At 38.8% G+C, this 17,508-nt stretch overlaps 1 protein-coding gene and 1 long non-coding RNA gene across 4 annotated transcripts in view; one reads left to right on the top strand and one right to left on the bottom strand.

The window, feature by feature from the left end:
* LOC125414086 (uncharacterized) overlaps window positions 1-5,849 on the top strand; it is a 39,594-nt gene extending 33,745 nt beyond the window's left edge. Inside the window, exons 2-3 of the long non-coding RNA XR_007236141.3 lie at window positions 334-404; window positions 4,991-5,849. This is a non-coding gene — a long non-coding RNA (uncharacterized LOC125414086). The remainder of the gene's footprint in view (window positions 1-333; window positions 405-4,990) is intronic.
* The window catches only part of Hapln1 (hyaluronan and proteoglycan link protein 1), a 71,845-nt gene that overhangs the window by 7,921 nt on the left and 46,416 nt on the right, over window positions 1-17,508 (bottom strand). For all 3 annotated transcript variants that reach the window (XM_048455867.3, XM_085676876.2, XM_085676877.2), the window contains exon 3: window positions 2,026-2,397. In XM_048455867.3, the coding sequence (XP_048311824.1) occupies window positions 2,026-2,397 (372 nt within the window). The remainder of the gene's footprint in view (window positions 1-2,025; window positions 2,398-17,508) is intronic.

The following is a 17,508-nucleotide window of genomic DNA, read 5'->3' as shown; positions in this document are numbered from 1 at the left end:
TAACCCAGAGCAAACATTCTTAGAAATATTACTACAACTAATTAATATTTTAGCACATGGAATGCAAGCATCTTGCCTCACTGGCCCAGTAATTTTATGGGTGTTAAGTTCTGCTTTACAAATTGGTAGCTCCTGTTCAAGGTGGTGTACAGTTCTCTAACAACCAGGCATGGTCAGTGTGCTCTTTTCTAAATGATCCTGGACATTTCTACAAGAGGACTTTGAGGCTTTAAATCAAGTCTCGTCCCTTGTCCCTCTAGACCAGTCCAGCTGGCACAGGTTACTGCAGGCGACGATCCAAGAAGGCTTTCTGATCTCACCCTGCTTTCTCAGGTTCTTGGCGGAGGGATCTGTCAGCTGGACCAGAGCCAAAGGAAGAAGGCAAACCTCTGACTCCTGCTGCGGTAAGGGGAGGAAGAGACTGGAGATGGCTCTAAGGATGCCCTGCTCCTGTCCAACTGGGACCACTGTGTACCCCGGAATAGAAGTGCTACAATGCTTTCTGTCCCTCGTATCATTTGTTCTCTTTTCCTAGCAATCCCAGATGTGTGCCCATGAAGGAAAACAATCCATGGCGCAATGATTCTCTTAGTCGCTAGAAGCCAAGTGACAGAAAACCTCCCAACATCTTTATGTGAAGATAGAAACTATTTGTGCCACCTTTTCTTTTCCAAATGGTTTGTAATGGAAACAGTGGAACATATAGGATGCTTTAATTTGTAATAGATTTAAAGACCCAGGAAATTTTTCACATTTAAATTCACTATTGTGTGTCATATGTTATGGTGTTTCTCAAGGGTGGTAGAAAATTTTCATTAGTCCTTGATTACCTGCAATATGATTGATTTATTTCCAAATCCAGTATACTATATCTATTTTAAAGTTGTTTTCTATTTTAACTTAATGTCATATAGTCTTTTTAAAAAGTCAAAAGCCTTTTGTTAACATTTTATTTTCTGTAAAAGTTTAATTATTAACTTTTTAATATAAAAAATTGAAAGTAAAAAGCATCCCCTACTAGGATTAATAGACCCACAGTCTATACGTCACACTGAACTTCTTTACAGTTAGAATGTATATTCTGAACCCATGGAGCTTCATGTTGGGTTTCATCAGCAAGATGCCTACATGCCTAATGGAATCTGGTGGGATTCAGGAGGGCCAGTGTTCAGTGTTATTGTTTTTAAAAGTCACCAATTTGTTCTAGAATGGAAAAATAGCTTCTAGCAAATACAGATCCGTGATTTTGTGAAGGAAATCAGCCTGTTAATATAGTCAGTTTTATTCTTCAGTGTAGAACACTGGTGAAATTCAGGAAAATAGGACGGTTCAAACTATACAACGTTCAGCACAAATCTTTTCCTAGTGTGATGACTGAGAAGAAGGAAGATAAAGGCAAGGGCACGTCTGCTTGTGTAGCTTTTTCCGCGTGGTGACTTTTAAACCTATTGAATGTAATATATTCAAAAAATAGAAATCCTCCCAAAATGCCTCTATTATTTGATATTTGATGTGTAAAAGACCTTGGGCCATTAAAAGAATTACTTTACTTCTTTGCAAGAATATTTAAGTATACCCAGAGGTTACTTTTTCTGTCAAATTAATTTTTGCAGACATTTTACAGAATACAATTACATGTATTGTACTGCAGATGTCCTTTACAAATCTTACTATTAGTTTGAAATGGAGATAATTTTAGAAGCATAATAAGAAAGAATCTAATTAGAATTTCTCAACAACCATAAAATGGGATTTAAGTTTTGAATAGCATAAGGCTATTTCCAAAAACAATTAATTCAGTTTCATTGCACGTTTCTCTTTGTAAATAGTTTGCAAAGACGTATTCTGCATACATCTCAAATATGAAAGCTGAAATCATATGCAGAAAAAGAATAAAAATTTGCTAGGCTTAGACTTTTAGGTCCTCACATAATTACTGCAGTAATCACTACATGTTATCTCATGAACACAAAAGAGTAGTGACTAGCTATTCCTTCAAAGTTAACGGGTTTTCTGAATGCCTACCTTGCAGCTCCAAAGCTACCACAGCAGTATCGTCTTCCAGTCCTTCAATCACCTCACACTTGTATCTCCCATAATCCTCCAGGGTGAGATCTGTGATGACTAGGGAGGCATCATTGTCACTGCCTCCCTTCAGAAACACTCGACCCTGATATCCACCGTAGGTCTTCTTGTGATAGCCCATGGAAACGAAGACATCCACCTCCCTGAGGTAATCCGAAGTCAGCTTGGTCCACTTGATGCGGATTTTGTGGATTCCTGAGCCAAATGCTGTAGGGTCGCGGTAAAATGTACACGGCAGTGTCACATTGCCACCTCTGTGTGAGAAGACTTTTGCTTGTTCCGCTTCCACAAGGAGACGGGGGCCATTTTCCGCTATAACAACAAAAAAGCAGGGGTGGGGAAGCAGAAAATAATTTCAGGGGCTTGCATACTTTTTCACATAATACAAAGGACCATGTGACAGAGACTACCATTCTCCGTGTCATTGCTTTAAAGCATATATTAAGATATCTCTAGTAGGAGGTTTCTGTAAGAATCTGTTAAGCTGGGAATGATCTGCACAGCCATCATGATAAGTTATGGGATTCAAATGATATTAACGGTTTTATCGTAGGTTCTCAATATTGTTTTGATTCCGTTTTTCTTTATTTAAATGCCAGAAAAGTAGATGAAAAGTTGCGAGAAGGGACACAGTTCCCTGATAATCAGTATGAGCCCCAAATCTTTCAAGGTTAAGTGAGTCCAAGTAGATTTTCTAGTGCAGTAAATCTGAAATACACTGATAGAAAAACTTTAAAGAAACACAGTTCGCTTGTGTCTTATCATTATGGTCCCGGGGAGGACTTCTGCATTTACGTTTTCTGTTTATGTGCGCGTCTGTACTGCGCTAGTCTAGGGCCCTTCAGGCAATGCTCATGTATCCCATTCCAGCTAAGACTGGGCATTAGAAGGGCAGTCTTAATGCTGGTGACAAACTCTGGTAAGGTTTGAAATACGTTGTCCAAAATTTGAAAGATTCAAGTGTGCTGAAAATTGTACTTATTTTCTAACATCTAACATCTAACATCCGTCTTTGTATTTTTAGGTGCCCTCCTTCCTCTCTATTTCTTTCCTCTCTCCCTTGCTCGTTAATCTTGTTTTACACTTATCACTTCTGCCTTCACTGTTCTTGCCCTTCAGTTTCCTGCATTCACCTGTCAAGGACGTCATGGCTTTCTAAAGAGCACCACGATAATATAAGTTGCTAAGTTAGCAGGGCCTTTGTTTTTAGAAAGCCAGCTGTTATGTTCAGAGATTCGCTTTCCCTGGGGTTCCCTGGTTAGCACTTTATGTTTTTGACCTTGACGTATTCTACTGAGGATACTTGAGATACGAAAAGGAAAAGGTGTAAGAACTCTAGCACAAATATACCTCTTGTCTGCACAACTTTTAAACTATAAAAGCTTCTTTCTATATAGCTTGGCAGTCCTTACAGCCTTAGGACAATTGCTACTGAGCAATCCTTGGACATGAATCTTTTAAGATGTACAAATCACCAAGAAGAACAACCATTTACCTTGAGACAGAGCTCAAAATTTTTTATTGACATATGTGCAATAAGTTTTGATTCAATATTAAAATATCCAAAATTAGGTAGTCTGATGTTATTGTGATCAGAATGGATATTCAAAATTGAGCACATCATTGTATTTATATAAGTGAACCCCAATCCTCAGAAACTGAACAGTGTAACAAAATCATCCACGTTCTCACTTTCAATAGATACTGTAGGTGGAGAAGAATGACTTTATAGAGTAGTTAGTTAAAATGAATGTGCACGAACACAGTACATTAAACATTTTATATATTCCAATCATTATTTCATTTAGCAAAAGAGAATCTGAAGACAAAATAACAACTGTCCTTTCTATTCTACCCCACATACACATATATATGTATTCATGCGTGTATACACATATATACTTGCTCCACACAATATCCAGGTCTGTATCTAAATTCTATCTAAACATCTCTAGCCATATTTCTCAGGGTAGAAAAAGATTCTGCTGACTGACTATGCTTATCAGTGGCCATAAGGGACATAGATGCCTGGTGTTTGAAGGACACACCTGGACTTTTCGCCATGCTGGGCTTTGAGTACAGATAGAAACACTGCACATTTCCACAAGAAGTCTCAGTCTTGTGATTTGTCCAAGTTATCCAATTTAATGTTAAAACCAATACCCATCATGCAAAGATAAAGGGTACAGCAGCACACACGAAAAAGCCTTTCTATGGGATAGAGACCCCAGCCTAGTCTCACTGTGTCAGTGTAGAACGGTTTCATTTGGGCTCGCTGTGCATCCCTTAGGCTTGTGCCTTGCAGATGAACTCAGGATAGTAAAGCAGGCACATAGTAGACCTTGCACACACGACACACATAGAGCACTGTCAGGACACAGCCCCTGGTACCAATGCTGGGTGTCTGCTGCACAGCTTTCACCCAGTGTGTGTAGATATTCTGTACCAACTGCTTGTCATGCTGTTGAGCCAAACAGGTAAAAAAATAAAGAATATATCAAATTCCAGCTGTTTATATTTTTACATATAAACAGAAAAGGGACTCGGGAATTTGTGGGTTTAGTGCAATTGTAAGATGTTTCAAGATGAATCCAAGATCTTGTTTTAAAAATCGCAACAAAACACTTATACCAAGGATTGAGACTTCTATGTTTCTGTTTTTAACTGTTAGCACTGCTTCTATAGTATTTCCTGTGGGCAGAGGCTGCCTTATGTATTTCAGGGTTTAACCTTCTTTCCAGGCTATGTGAAAGTCTAGGGTTCTTACTTTTTAATGGGAATGGTGAATTGCCTGAAATTCAAATATCCCTAAGAAGGATGCCTAGCACATTTGGTAATGAATGACCACAAGTGTTTATTAACCCAAACCCCATGACTCTGACGATGGCTTTGGTTTACATTTTAGAGAATGTCTACTGCAGATTATAAAGCACTGAGCATGACTGGAGAGAAGGATCTGTTACCCAACGAAAAGATACGGGGGAATGAAACCTGGCTAGCAAGTCAGACACTTTCAGAGCTCTGTCAAAGCCCTACTATATCTCAGCTCCACCATGTTTACCACGGGAGAACACCTAGCTGAATCCTGTCACAAGGCTCTGTGTTGCAGACTTCCATCACATGGACCAGCCAGGAAACATAGTAAGCAAGGAAATGAGAAAGAAATGACAACAGCATCAGAAAGGATCCAAGAGAGCTGAAGGCAGAATGGACAGGGTTGCCAAAAGTAAAGACTCTTTGATCTGATCATGAAGATTAATTATTTTTCTTTGTTTGTTAGTTTTCTATTTCCCAGACAAGGTTTCTTTATGTAGACTTGACTGTCCTGGAATTCATTCTATAGACGAGGCTGGCCTCACCCTCAGAAATCTGCCCGTCTCTGCCTCACTAGTGCTGGGATAAAAGATGTTTGCCTCCACCACATGGTATTATTGATCATGAGATTTCAGATCATAGCTTAGTCTGATATATTCATGAATCAATCAAAATTCTTTGAGTGGCAGGACAGAGGGTCTCATAGCAACACAAAGGCAAAATAGAAAATTAAACCTTGATCTTCAGAATCAGTACTGGTTTCTTCTTAAGAAAATGAAAGAATAAAATAAAGCTGCACGTGTGTGTGTTTATTTTGTTCCTATCCTCACTCTAGAGTCACACAACTCTTAAGTAAGCTGAAGTCCTTGTCCTTAAATGAGGCTGTTTACTCAAAACATAAAGGTCATTCGGGAAATTAAAGATGCCCAGTGGGGGACGTGACTGTTTTGAAGTTTGTCTTCTAAGGATGAAATTACTTGTTTCTAACAGAAATGGTGAGTGACCGTGACTTGAGAGACTTGATGCCCTTCCAAGCTCAGAGCTACCCCGGGGGAAAGAGCAGGGCATGGAGAACGCCAACTGGGGATGCACTGGCCCGCTGGGTGCCTGTTATTGTTTTACAGACTGCTGTGAAACCAGCGCATAAACTCAGCCACACCGCGTGGCAGCAGTGACCCTTGGGTTTGCCGTATGCTGTCGGTGAAATCTTTAAACAACAGGTTAAAAGCGATTGTAGAAAAAGTATTAGCAACACAGCCTTAAAACTGTTGTTCTTAGTTTTATTAGAAGTGTAATTGTTTCGAAGTTTCATGTTGAGAGAAACCCAGGTAACAAAAATAGGAAATGTACTGTGAGTCAAAGCTCATCCCTTTGAGATAGTCAAGCAAGATGACAATTCTTGGCAGGTTACTTTCTCCTCTGGTGTATGGGCGCTAGCAAGTTTCAGAATTTTAGATTTCTTAAAACAATTGAAAAAGAAAAGTGGTCACTTATTTAAAATAGTCAAATATGGGAATTAAATATACATGTCTGCAAAAAAAAAACCAGAACAACAACAAAATAACCTTGTTACTGCTTTTTTGGTATCTATGACTCCATAAGGTATCCATGACTATAAATACATGTGTATAGTCACACATATACATACTTACACGTTTTCAAGTCATTCATGTGTGCAATGAGGTGCCACTACCTGCTTCCACTGGACTATGAGGCCATCACTGAACTTTTTTCTCACATAAAATAGAAAGCTAATTGCTCTTGTATCCTAAACACATAGATAATGATGCTACTGCAAGCCCAGGACAAGTCATTTGAAAGACTTTGAACAAAGTTTTAAAAATTCTTTCTGAAAGAAAAATTGTGTGTGTGTGTATGTGTGTGTGTGTGTGTATGTGTGTGTGTGTATGTGTGCGTGTGTGTGTAGTGGGGGAGTTGTTTGCCTGTTTGTGTGCATACTTTCATTTTTTGAACTTCGTATATGTGTTTTATATACACAATGTTTAACACTGATATGAAAATAAGTTAAAAAGAAATTTCTTAAGTAATAAACTTTTAAAAATAAAACAAATGGGCATACAGAAATCAAAATAAACAAACAAACAAAAGCCACAAGTTCTTGTCTGTGGTACCTCAGGAAAGACATACCAGAAGCCACCAGGTGTAATTATGGTGTCTTGTAATGAATAAATATTACACTTTTTTTTTTACAGGAAGCCTGCTGCTCTCTTAGCAAAACTGATCTCTCGAGGCAAGATTTTAAAGATGTTCATTTCATTTCTCTTACTCCTTAAAGGCAGTGTTTCCAAGAACGCTTGTGGTGTTTTGAGTTATAACTGAAAAGCCCAATGCTGGAAACAGGGTAATGACAATCACCCTTTTGGGCAGTGATTGCTGTTGTTTCTCATCTTTAGCAGCGCTGACTTCAAACTACACAAGCGTCAAGATCATGTTCCTTGTGCCCATTTCACCTCCTCTCTACGCCCTGGTCCTTCTCTAACAACCACAGAGTCTCTGCACCCAATTCTTCCTCGTTAATCTATCGAATTATCCAGAATTGTAGTTTTACAAACTTCTCAGGCAGTAGGTGGGGAGACCTGTATTTTCTGGTCGGTTGTGCTATGGAGCAAGCACCCTCTAGGAACTCAGCTCACGGTCTTCCTCGCTTGCTTTCTGGCTAAGCTGGCAGTGATGGGAAATCGCTCTACGTGGAAAGGCAGTATTGTTTGGGAGCATTCTGATCACGAGTGTGCGCTGTGTTACTGTTACTGAAAACTTCACAGGAAGAAGTTAACACACTTGCCACTACTACTATAAATCCTAAACGTGTATTTACAGCAATATTGAAAACAATTTTTTTGCCAATAAAAACACGCATTTCTGCTTGAGCTAGGCATCAAGAGACCCAGAGGAACCCTATGGAGTCAAATGAATTACATTGCAAAAATCTCGATTCTGAGATCTACACCTAAATCTGTGTTAAGATATTAATAAATATTCTGCCTTTTACATGTCTATTTTCTTCATATTTTAGTATAAGGAAGATATAAAAAGAGGTGGTTTATCTCTGTTTTACTAATAGACTTCTTTGTGGGCTTCTTACTTTCCCATGTTAATTATGTCCACTCCTTTTTCACTAGCAAAGATGTTAGTTAAGCATACGGGCTATGGCTCTTAGATCATGACGCCAGTTCTCTCTGACCCCAAGTTTCCTCATAAGTACAGGAGAACAAGACAATCTCATCCTGGGATCCTTAGGAATCGTTACTTAAACTCAACATACAGACAGCTCTGCTAGCGCCTGACTAAGCGAGTGTCCAGTTAAAGTTACTTGTGCGGAGAAACATTTGCTCGGTGCTCATGAGTCTGGTGTATTTATCATCTAACCTTCTACTCTTCCAGGCTCTTCCAGAAAACAGTTTTTAGGATCAGTCAGCTTAAAACCCATCACTTCCTCAGTCCTCCTGCTCAGACGTCTAAGGCCATCAACCTCCAAGAGGCTCTACCCTGCTCTTCTGGCCTACTGGCAAGTGACAGATGCTGGGATACAAGGTTTCTTTTTCCTCAGTGGTGTAGCCTCTGATGAGCCCCTCTTGCTGTGCAAATAACCTCCCGTTCATGCTCAGGCAGAAAAATTTAAATTAACCTCAAGGAGTCACACACAGAAGGAGGACGTGAATGTCTGAATGTTGGGAGGATTTGTCTGGGAGGAAGGATTCACTGGGAAAAGGAGGATAAAAGAGTGGGATGGGGTGTGTGAAAATGCCTAAAAAAATGTTATATACATATGGACGAATGTCATAGGTTTCGGACAATCTTTACTGGGATGGATTCACAGCATTCTCCTCCCCTTGATCTCATGCTTAGCTAAAGCACCATGGCAGCCTGGAGGCACGTTTCTAGTCAGGGCCAAGACTAAACTTTTCAGAGTGATTTGTTTCATTTGGAACACAGTTCTAAACAACTGGAGCAGCAATGAGTGGAATAAAATGTCGACCATTTTTACCTATCCCTTCACTCAAATAGTACCTCCCTCAAGAGTGGGGATGTTTCCACGCAGCTTGTCTGGCTCCTCTGAGAGCGTGGCTCTCAAGAGAGAACAGACTGCTCCGCGGGAATCTCAGCTTCAATAGCTGACAAGCACCTGCCTCAGGCAGGATGCTTAGTCTCCGTCAATGTTAGTGAGACTCACCACTGACACATCCCTGTTGGGGAGAAATAGATGGGATGATAGGATTCTCTTTCCATCATTCTTCTACAAGGAAGAGATTGTATATGTAAAGGCTGACGCACTGGCATTCTGCCATGATGTCTGTTATTTGTTTCAGAGCAAGAGATGGTTTTAGTATTTTTGTTAACTACAGAGTTCTCTTCTCTGGTTAATAATCTTCAGGATTTAAATTCATTTGTGTTACCAGTGGATAACAGGTAGAATTTAGCATTAAGTTCTTACTAATTTAGACTGCAAAAAAAAAATAAATCAGGGTATCATAGAAAGATTAAGGAAAAGAGAAAAAAGATCAAATTGGGATAATTCATCAGTGTATTGAATGATACTGTTAAGATAAATGGGACATGTATTTCTCAGTGCTCAGGGATCCATTGGCAGCTGATCGATGCTGAGAGAGGGAGTATCAGTTTTCCTAAGGGGGAGGCCCATGGTGGATTGATCTTATACCAGTGGAGGAGAATACAGGCAGCAGAAACTGTATTTGATGGGCCTTCAAAAGAGAGGGAACAAGCCAGGTGGTGGTAGCACATGCCTTTAATTCCAGCACATGGGAGGAGGAGGCAAGTCGATCGCTGTGAATTCGAGGCCAGCCTGATCCACAAAATGAGTTTCAGGACAGCCAGGGTAGTTACAAAGAACAAAGAAACCCTGTCTAGAAAAACCAAAAGGAAAGAGGACACAGATTTTGGTGGGTAGGGAAGGTGAGTGTGGATCTACCAGAGCAAGGGTAGCAATGAATATTGTATGAAATTCTTAAGGAATTAATAAAGATGAGAAAAAAAGATAAATATCCTTTCCAAGATGGTCACTTTCAGGATGTGTTTCAAACTCTTTAAAGAAACTGGAACAATAGTGTATGCTGTTTTCTTTAATATCTGAGATTATTCCCATATTTCCTAATTGTTGGAACTCTTCTATTATGTCGCAAAGGAAAAGAACTCAAATCACTTGTTTCCACGCAGAAAGTTTCTATTATGGGCCGAAGTAGATGTTCAACTGACTTTAGAAAGAATTTTTAATTGTACACACTGATAAGATCAACAGCTTAACATAATGAAAGATATCATAGGAATACAAAAGCACTTCGAAAATTATTTAGGGAACTTTATTGTTTTGCTAATAATCATGAATTATTAAGCCTTCAGTGGGGTTAGGTATTGAGTTTAGGGATAAAAGAAAAGAAAATATAAGTCTGTTGGGAGCATGAAAGTTCTTGTGCCAACAGATCCCCAGGGACATGAGGAATGCTAAGCATGCAGGATTGTCTTCTGTAAGAAAAGATGTAAAACCTGTTCTTCCATTCAGAAGGCTGGTATCTGGAAGTGATTAACAGCCTGTCCATCTGTGTTATCTCTTGGGCCAGACCACATCAAGCCCTCACAACCGCGCTGGAGGTGGCTAGTAATCGAAATGACCCTTACATTATCTGTGTAGCCAGAGATTCCTCCTTGCTCCCACCCCAGAAACAGAGATGACTAATAGCCCAAATGACCTCAGCGCTAGCAGTGTGACTGAGATCAGGCCAGAGTTGAGTTTCAATGTAATTATACGTCTTTGTGCATAGGTATTGTTTTACACCAGGAAATGTCTTTCCAAATATACTGTGTTTAAATATGCTGCAATAAACTGTCTGAAGTTTGATTCAGTTTGACTAAGTCAAACTTAAAGATATTTTCCATCTCACTCCTTCGAAGTTGGTTTCCCTGCCTTCCATGATCAGCAGGAACCCCTGCACAAGTCGAACACAAATGCTTTGGTTTATCAAGGGTTAGAAACATGACGGGAACAGCTTAGCTAGTGGAAGAATGTGTAAAAAGGACGATACACAGTCTGGGAGCATACACTTTGTTCTAAATGGGCAGTAGATATGGGTCCTACCAACATCATCCTAGGGGATACAGGCTGGGAAACAGCAAGCCTTTAGTTTTCCTGCACAGGCTAGAAAAGTAATATTTAATATCAAAGTGTTTACTTCTAATCCCTTGTAGCTAATTTAGATTTTGAGGGTTTTTTTTTGGGGGGGGAGATTTCCCTACCTATACATCCAGGCAAGTTTGAAACATAATTTTTTAACCTGTCTCCCAAATTCTGGGATTGCTGGAATGTGCTGTCATCCCAATTTAGAGTTAAAAATAATGAGAAAAAAATCACATGCATTAAAGATGAGGATTTTGACCCTTTGGAAGCAAATACATGTCTTGTATATTCCCTTACTCAACTTCTTAGTAGTGATGAGATCCAATGGCATCCTCTTGCCTCCGTCTGTGTATTCTTACTACAAAGATTATGCTGTCTAGTCCCAGAATCAGTGGGGACCTATATCGTCTAGTTATAAATGTAACACATACTGATAATTTTATAAATTAGTAAATCCATATACCTTCTAATCATATATTGTGTAGCCAAACACTTAGTTCTCTCTTCTTTTTTGAGAACACACTTTACGAATTTCCATCAGTTTAGGCCTTGCCTCCATCATCCATTCATTGACTCAATATAAAGCCCATTTATGACACTTCACATATTCTCTGCATCTATTCTATTAGTAAGTTCTGGTTTCTAAATTCACTAAAATTAACAGTCCATCTAGACTTGTGCCATCATGAATTCCCATCTATACTACTTAAAGACCCTCAATATCCTAGGGATGTTCTGTAGTTATGATAAGACCTTGTGACCAAAAGCAACTTATGAATGATTTATTTGGCTTACAGGCTACAGTTCATCTTCTAGGGAAGTCAAGGCAAGGACTTAATGCCGGAGCTTGAAGAAGAAACCATGGGGTGTTGGTTATACTGGCTTGCTCTGTTTTATTCAGCTTGCTTTTTTTATACAGCCCAGGACTATTTACTCAGGGGCAGCACTGTCTACAATGAGCTGCATCCTCTCACATCAATTATTAATCAAGAAAATGCCCTGCAAACAACCTCACAAGCAACTCTGATGAAGGCAGCTCTTCAGCAGGAGTTCTCTGCTCCCGAGTGAGCCAAGCTTGTCAAACTGACAAAACCTAAGCAGCACATTCTCAAAGGGCTACCCCACATTGACTCATGGACCATTCCTTGTAGTGTGTTGTCCACACAGTCATTTAGAAGAGGCAGTCATAACAGATTATACCTTTGCTTAAGACTTAAACATTTTTCACTGGTTAAATGTAAAATGCAACCCTGGATGACAGAAAAATTATGGTAGTCGGGGTTTTGTTTACTTTTCCAGTCTCATTTTAAATCATACCTTCTTGACGAGAAACTTCTAAACGCTTTGTAAAAACACAGTAAGGCTTTCTTTCCCATTTCCCCATCCTGCTCACATAGTCTACACATCTGACTATAATAAAAAGATTCTTGTCCTAACAGGCTTTGTACATGATGCCTTGTGGCTTTGGCGTGCTTATGATTCTCAGGATATCTATGTCCCATTTGAGGGAAGAGTAGAAAAGGTGGGTGAATTCTGATTTGACTTACTTGGTTCAGTACACTTTACATTTGTCTTTGGACATAAAGTGATATACTACTCAGTATATACTGAGTATGTACAAGTGCTGAATAATAGCTGACTCTACAAGGAAGCCAAGCAGCCAACGTATGGAAAAAGCCAGGCAAAATGGCTACCGCTTGCGCTGATTATTGGATAATGATTCCTAAGGATTCCACGGGTCTAGAGATCTGTGTGGGAGCTCAGTGTAAGAATGGAGTCCTGTGAGTGTTTGTGAGAAAGCTCCAAGAAACAACACAAAAATCATTATGACCTCACTTTCTTCCAAACAAAAAAATTGTTCTTAGATTAGGCTTTCATTCCCATCCCAGGTTTAGTGGATAGGAGTGAGTTTACTTCAGGTTATACTTTACAACAGACTATTGCTATTTGTTCATATGCCTCTATGGAAAAACCTGTTTGTGCTGTATGTGGCTTGCCCTTGGGATTGGACACTTTATTCATGGGACTCCTCTTAACCTCAGAGTATAAATTGTCTGATGCCCCTAATAAAGTTAGCTATTGCAAGCGACTTTAGTCTATCTTGTTTATCAGAGCCATTTTCCATGTCCCACCTCCAAGTAGAGCTGTAAAATAGTGGCACCACGAACAGAGACCTGCCCTTAGCTAAGAGAGGAGATGGGGATCCTTACAGAAGACTGATCCACTGAAACACTGTGGGCGTCTCTCTGATTCCTCCAGCCTTGGGGCATCAAGGACAACTGCAGAGGATGAGGAGACAACAGGAGTCACCAGAAACCTAGCAAGCTTTCAGCTACAGGGCAAAAGGAGATGTTGACTGTATCATCAGAAGTAAGTCTACCCAACTGGGGCTAAGGCAAGGCTCTATACACTAAGGGGGAAATTATGCTGTGAAGTGCACAGAGTGCTATGTCACCTGGGAATCTCTTGCTGGTAATACTAGCTGCTTTGACCTGTGCATCTGCAATGAATGCCTCTGAACACATGTATTGGTCTTATGTTCTTCATTCTCCTTTGTTTCAACTTGTAGATAGGATGAGTTCAGTTCCTGTTATCTTTATAATGACTCTGTGTTTATGGTCAGACCTTGGGCCTATAATGAACTCATGCATTCATTCATCTGAGAAAAAGGACTATGCTTATTTTTTCCTTGGTATTTGTATCATTTCTCATTTACATAGGATGCCATCACATTTCTGTTCTTATTAAGCGGCAAACATGGACTTACTTTTACAAGGTACCAGAGCTTCTAATCAGATGAGTTTTTTTTCAAACTATCCTCTAGAGTTTTCTGTTCAATATAATAATGTAACCAGTAGTACTAGACATGATTTGGAACCATTTTTGGTGGCAGAGTATTGCACACAATGCTTTCATTGTCCTAATATTATAAGTTGTTTGCTCATAGGATATTCACACATAAAATAACAATTAGATTTATCCACAACAGCTTAAATCAAAACCACTCTAGATATCTTGCATTTAAAAAAAATTAAAAAGGGGGAGATGTTGGGGCACAATCCTGTGTGAAGACATTGTTGAGTGCTTGTGAGAAAACTCCAAGAAACCAAGACAAGAGTCTTGTGACCTCAGTTTATTCAAAAACACATAATTGTTCTCAGATTATGCTTTTGTGCCCCTCCCAGGTGTATTGGATAGGAGTGAGTTTACTTCAGATTATTCTTTACAACTGGCTATTGTTATTTGCTTATGTGCCCCTATGGAAAAACGTATTTCTGCTCTGTGTGGTTTGCCTTTGTGAGTGCACACTCTGTGAAGCCTCTTAACTCTCAGAGTGTAAATTGTCTGATGATCTGAATGACACTGGCTATTGCATGAGACTTTAGTCTGTCTCATTTATAGACTCCATTTTCCCAGGTCCCACCATCACTAGAGTGGTAAATAGTACTTTATTATGGCCATCTAAAATATACAAGAAATTGAAGTAGTTTTTATAAAGGTATTATATTTAGTTTTTCAATATTTTTATTTTGGAGTATTGTTTATAATATTGATTTTATTTTTCCTAGAGATTAATTGTTCAATAATCCTTGAGTGACTTTTTAAATTTCTTAGAATTTGATAGTGTTCATATTCCAAATGACTTGATTAACATAACAGATTTTTACTTTATTTTTGGTAAAGATCTGAAACAATAAAGAAATGTAAATATTTTCATCAGGTGGTAAAATAAGAAAGAAGCATGCTGTAAGGGTTGGGCAAGTGAGTCAGCATTCGTTCTCCTCAAGTTGCAATAACACCAATTAGTTATCTGCTTGTTCGTAGATATGCATTTTCTAATAATTCGATTTCTTTCTTAGGTTTTAAATTTTCAGTACCAAGGAAAAGAGCATAAAATGCAAAGACTATCCTATATGAATTTGTTGCCATTGAAAAGGAAGATTTTGTATAAATCTACATAACCTATATAAAACTACACGGTTCCAATTGACAGCCAGCACAATAACACAAAAGAGCGGTGTACAATATTCATATCAAGCCTAAAACTATTTACAAGCTGCATTTTATGGGTTTAGAGTGCTCCAAATTAAAAACTTCAATGAATTTGGATACATGGTTTTAAACATGACCTTTCTGTGACTAATTCTTGACTCATTCCTGTATCTATTCACCGTTATTATTTCATCTTTATTTCCTTCTACTGTATCACCTGTGTTGAACCAGTGGCGGTGTGAGCAAGTTTGTATAGCTGCTGTCTCCATGAAAGCAGACCAGTGTTTGGCAAACACTTGAATAAATAGATTGTTTAAAAGTAAGAGTGGTATGCTCATATATATACACATATATACACATACACGTATGCATAGCAGGTAGGTCTTTGTGTGTGTATGAATGTGTGTGCTGTTGTTTGTGTAGTAAATTTATGTGTATAAGTGTATGGATTGCATGCTTGCCTGTGTCTGTACCTAAGGAAAACAGAGGTTGGCATCAGTTGTCTTCCGTGGTCTCTCTTATTGTTTTTATTTGTTGTTGTTGTTTGTCTGAGTGTCTTATGTTTTTGAGACAGGATCTCTCACTGAATCTGGAACTCATTGATTAGCCTAGACTGGCTCGTGAATGGGCTCCAGGGATCCATCTGTCTCCGATTTCCCTCTTCCCACAGTGTCGGGGTTACAAAAGTGCTTCCACATCCAGCCTTTCATGTGGGTACTGGGGAACTCGGGGTCAGTGCCTCATGCTTATACACTGTGCACTTTACCAACTGAGATCCCTGCTTTGTGCTCAGGGTTTGATTTCCTGCCTGTCCTTTCTCTCCTCCTCCTCCTCAATCTTCTTTCCCTCTCTCTTCCTTTCTTCCTCTTCACCCCTCCTTCTTTCCCTCCCTTCTTGCCACATTAAACTTTTCCATGCTTATATCCTGATAAATACTGCAACAAAGCCGTAAAGACGCCGCCAGAGATGCACCTAGGTAGCTGTGGTGGGAGAGGTCCAGGATGAATCATTCAAATGTTCTGTTTATATGAGGCATCTAAGGAGAATCTCAGGACTATATGCAATATTTCTTCAATATCATCTGGGCTTGCTTGGGGGATTTGGAATATAAAATAGAATATCAATGATGAATAAGGAGTATAAAATAATAATAATACTTTTTAATAATGATGTGAATTCTAAACATTTTTCTACCTCTGTGAAATCACACTACTTAAAAGCAACAGTTTGGTTATTTGAGGTTCAGTCAGCAAGTTTAATAATTGGAGTACAAATGGCTCATAACAGTTTGTGAGAGTTTCAATTTCTTTAATTCCTCTGGGTTATTACAAATAAAGTTTAAATTGAGAAAGAAATCTAGTATTTCATGAGTGTAACGAAGGGTCTCTACCTTCATAGCTCCTTCCTGTGCTATGAGGTTTACGTTTGTATTAGAAGGACAACTGAAACTACCACAGGCCTCTGGAGGTGGTTCTCAGGGCTCTGTAACTTGAAACTTCAGTGTGAGTGCTGTAAGGCAGGGAGAAGAAAAAGGAAATCATGGGGATGGTTATTTGAACAACTTTAGAATAAATTTATTAATAAATGAATTTAAATGAGGATGACCTCACAATGCTGTGACACAAGCCACATTTCAGTGCTATTTATACCAGGGAATACAGGCGCGGGATCACTTGAAAGCCTTAAGCTACCCTTCCAGGGAAGCCTATACTTTCTAAGAATATGAATTTACAAATTGAAACGAAAAGGACTCTCAAGGCATCTGGAAAAAATCCAAAAGTGTATGAAATCATTTGAAAAACTCAGGTAACTTGGGCTAGGTGTCTTTTTAAATTTTAACAGAACACATGGGATTTTGAGGGCTGGGCTATAGGAGTTTTACTTGTTCAAATAACTTACTCTGATATGAATTTGTTTATAAATGTCAGTATGTTTTTAAAATAATATTTTCATTCATTGAATTTCACATAGACTAGCTGGATTGCATGGTTTATAATATAACCTGAGTAGATTTTGTAAGTTTAAAGCATAGTAATACAAAGACTATTTTATATGAGATTTAAAGTTGCTATTGCTAATGATTCAGCATTACCATTTGCGTTGAGTTCTGTAACTAGAAGTTAAAGGATGTTATTCTTCACCTTTAATCTCAGCGTGTAAAAATGTTATAGCCTTTGGGCAGGAGCTTTGGTTCTAATACATACATTAAGGAAACAGCTGAGTCAGCAGCTTGCAAAGGAGAATTTATGATTATATAATTTCTTTTTATGCTTCAACAGTGAAAAAATAAAGTTGCTGTAAGCAAACAAAACTGAAAAGGATGTTCCTAAAGCACTCAGAGACATATTAATTAGAAATTCTATTCTGGACTGCCAAAACATTTATAGGACAACATTTCTACCAGATTTACATTATCAAGCGACCTTTACAAGTCTTGGTTTTACAGCAAACACAGTTCTCCGAAGCCA

The sequence above is a fragment of the Myodes glareolus genome, chromosome 15, assembly GCF_982192425.1.
Source record: "Myodes glareolus chromosome 15, mMyoGla1.1, whole genome shotgun sequence".
Lineage (NCBI taxonomy): Eukaryota > Metazoa > Chordata > Mammalia > Rodentia > Cricetidae > Myodes > Myodes glareolus.
Note: the sequence above shows the minus strand (reverse complement) of the source record. Positions and strands in the feature narration are given on the sequence as shown.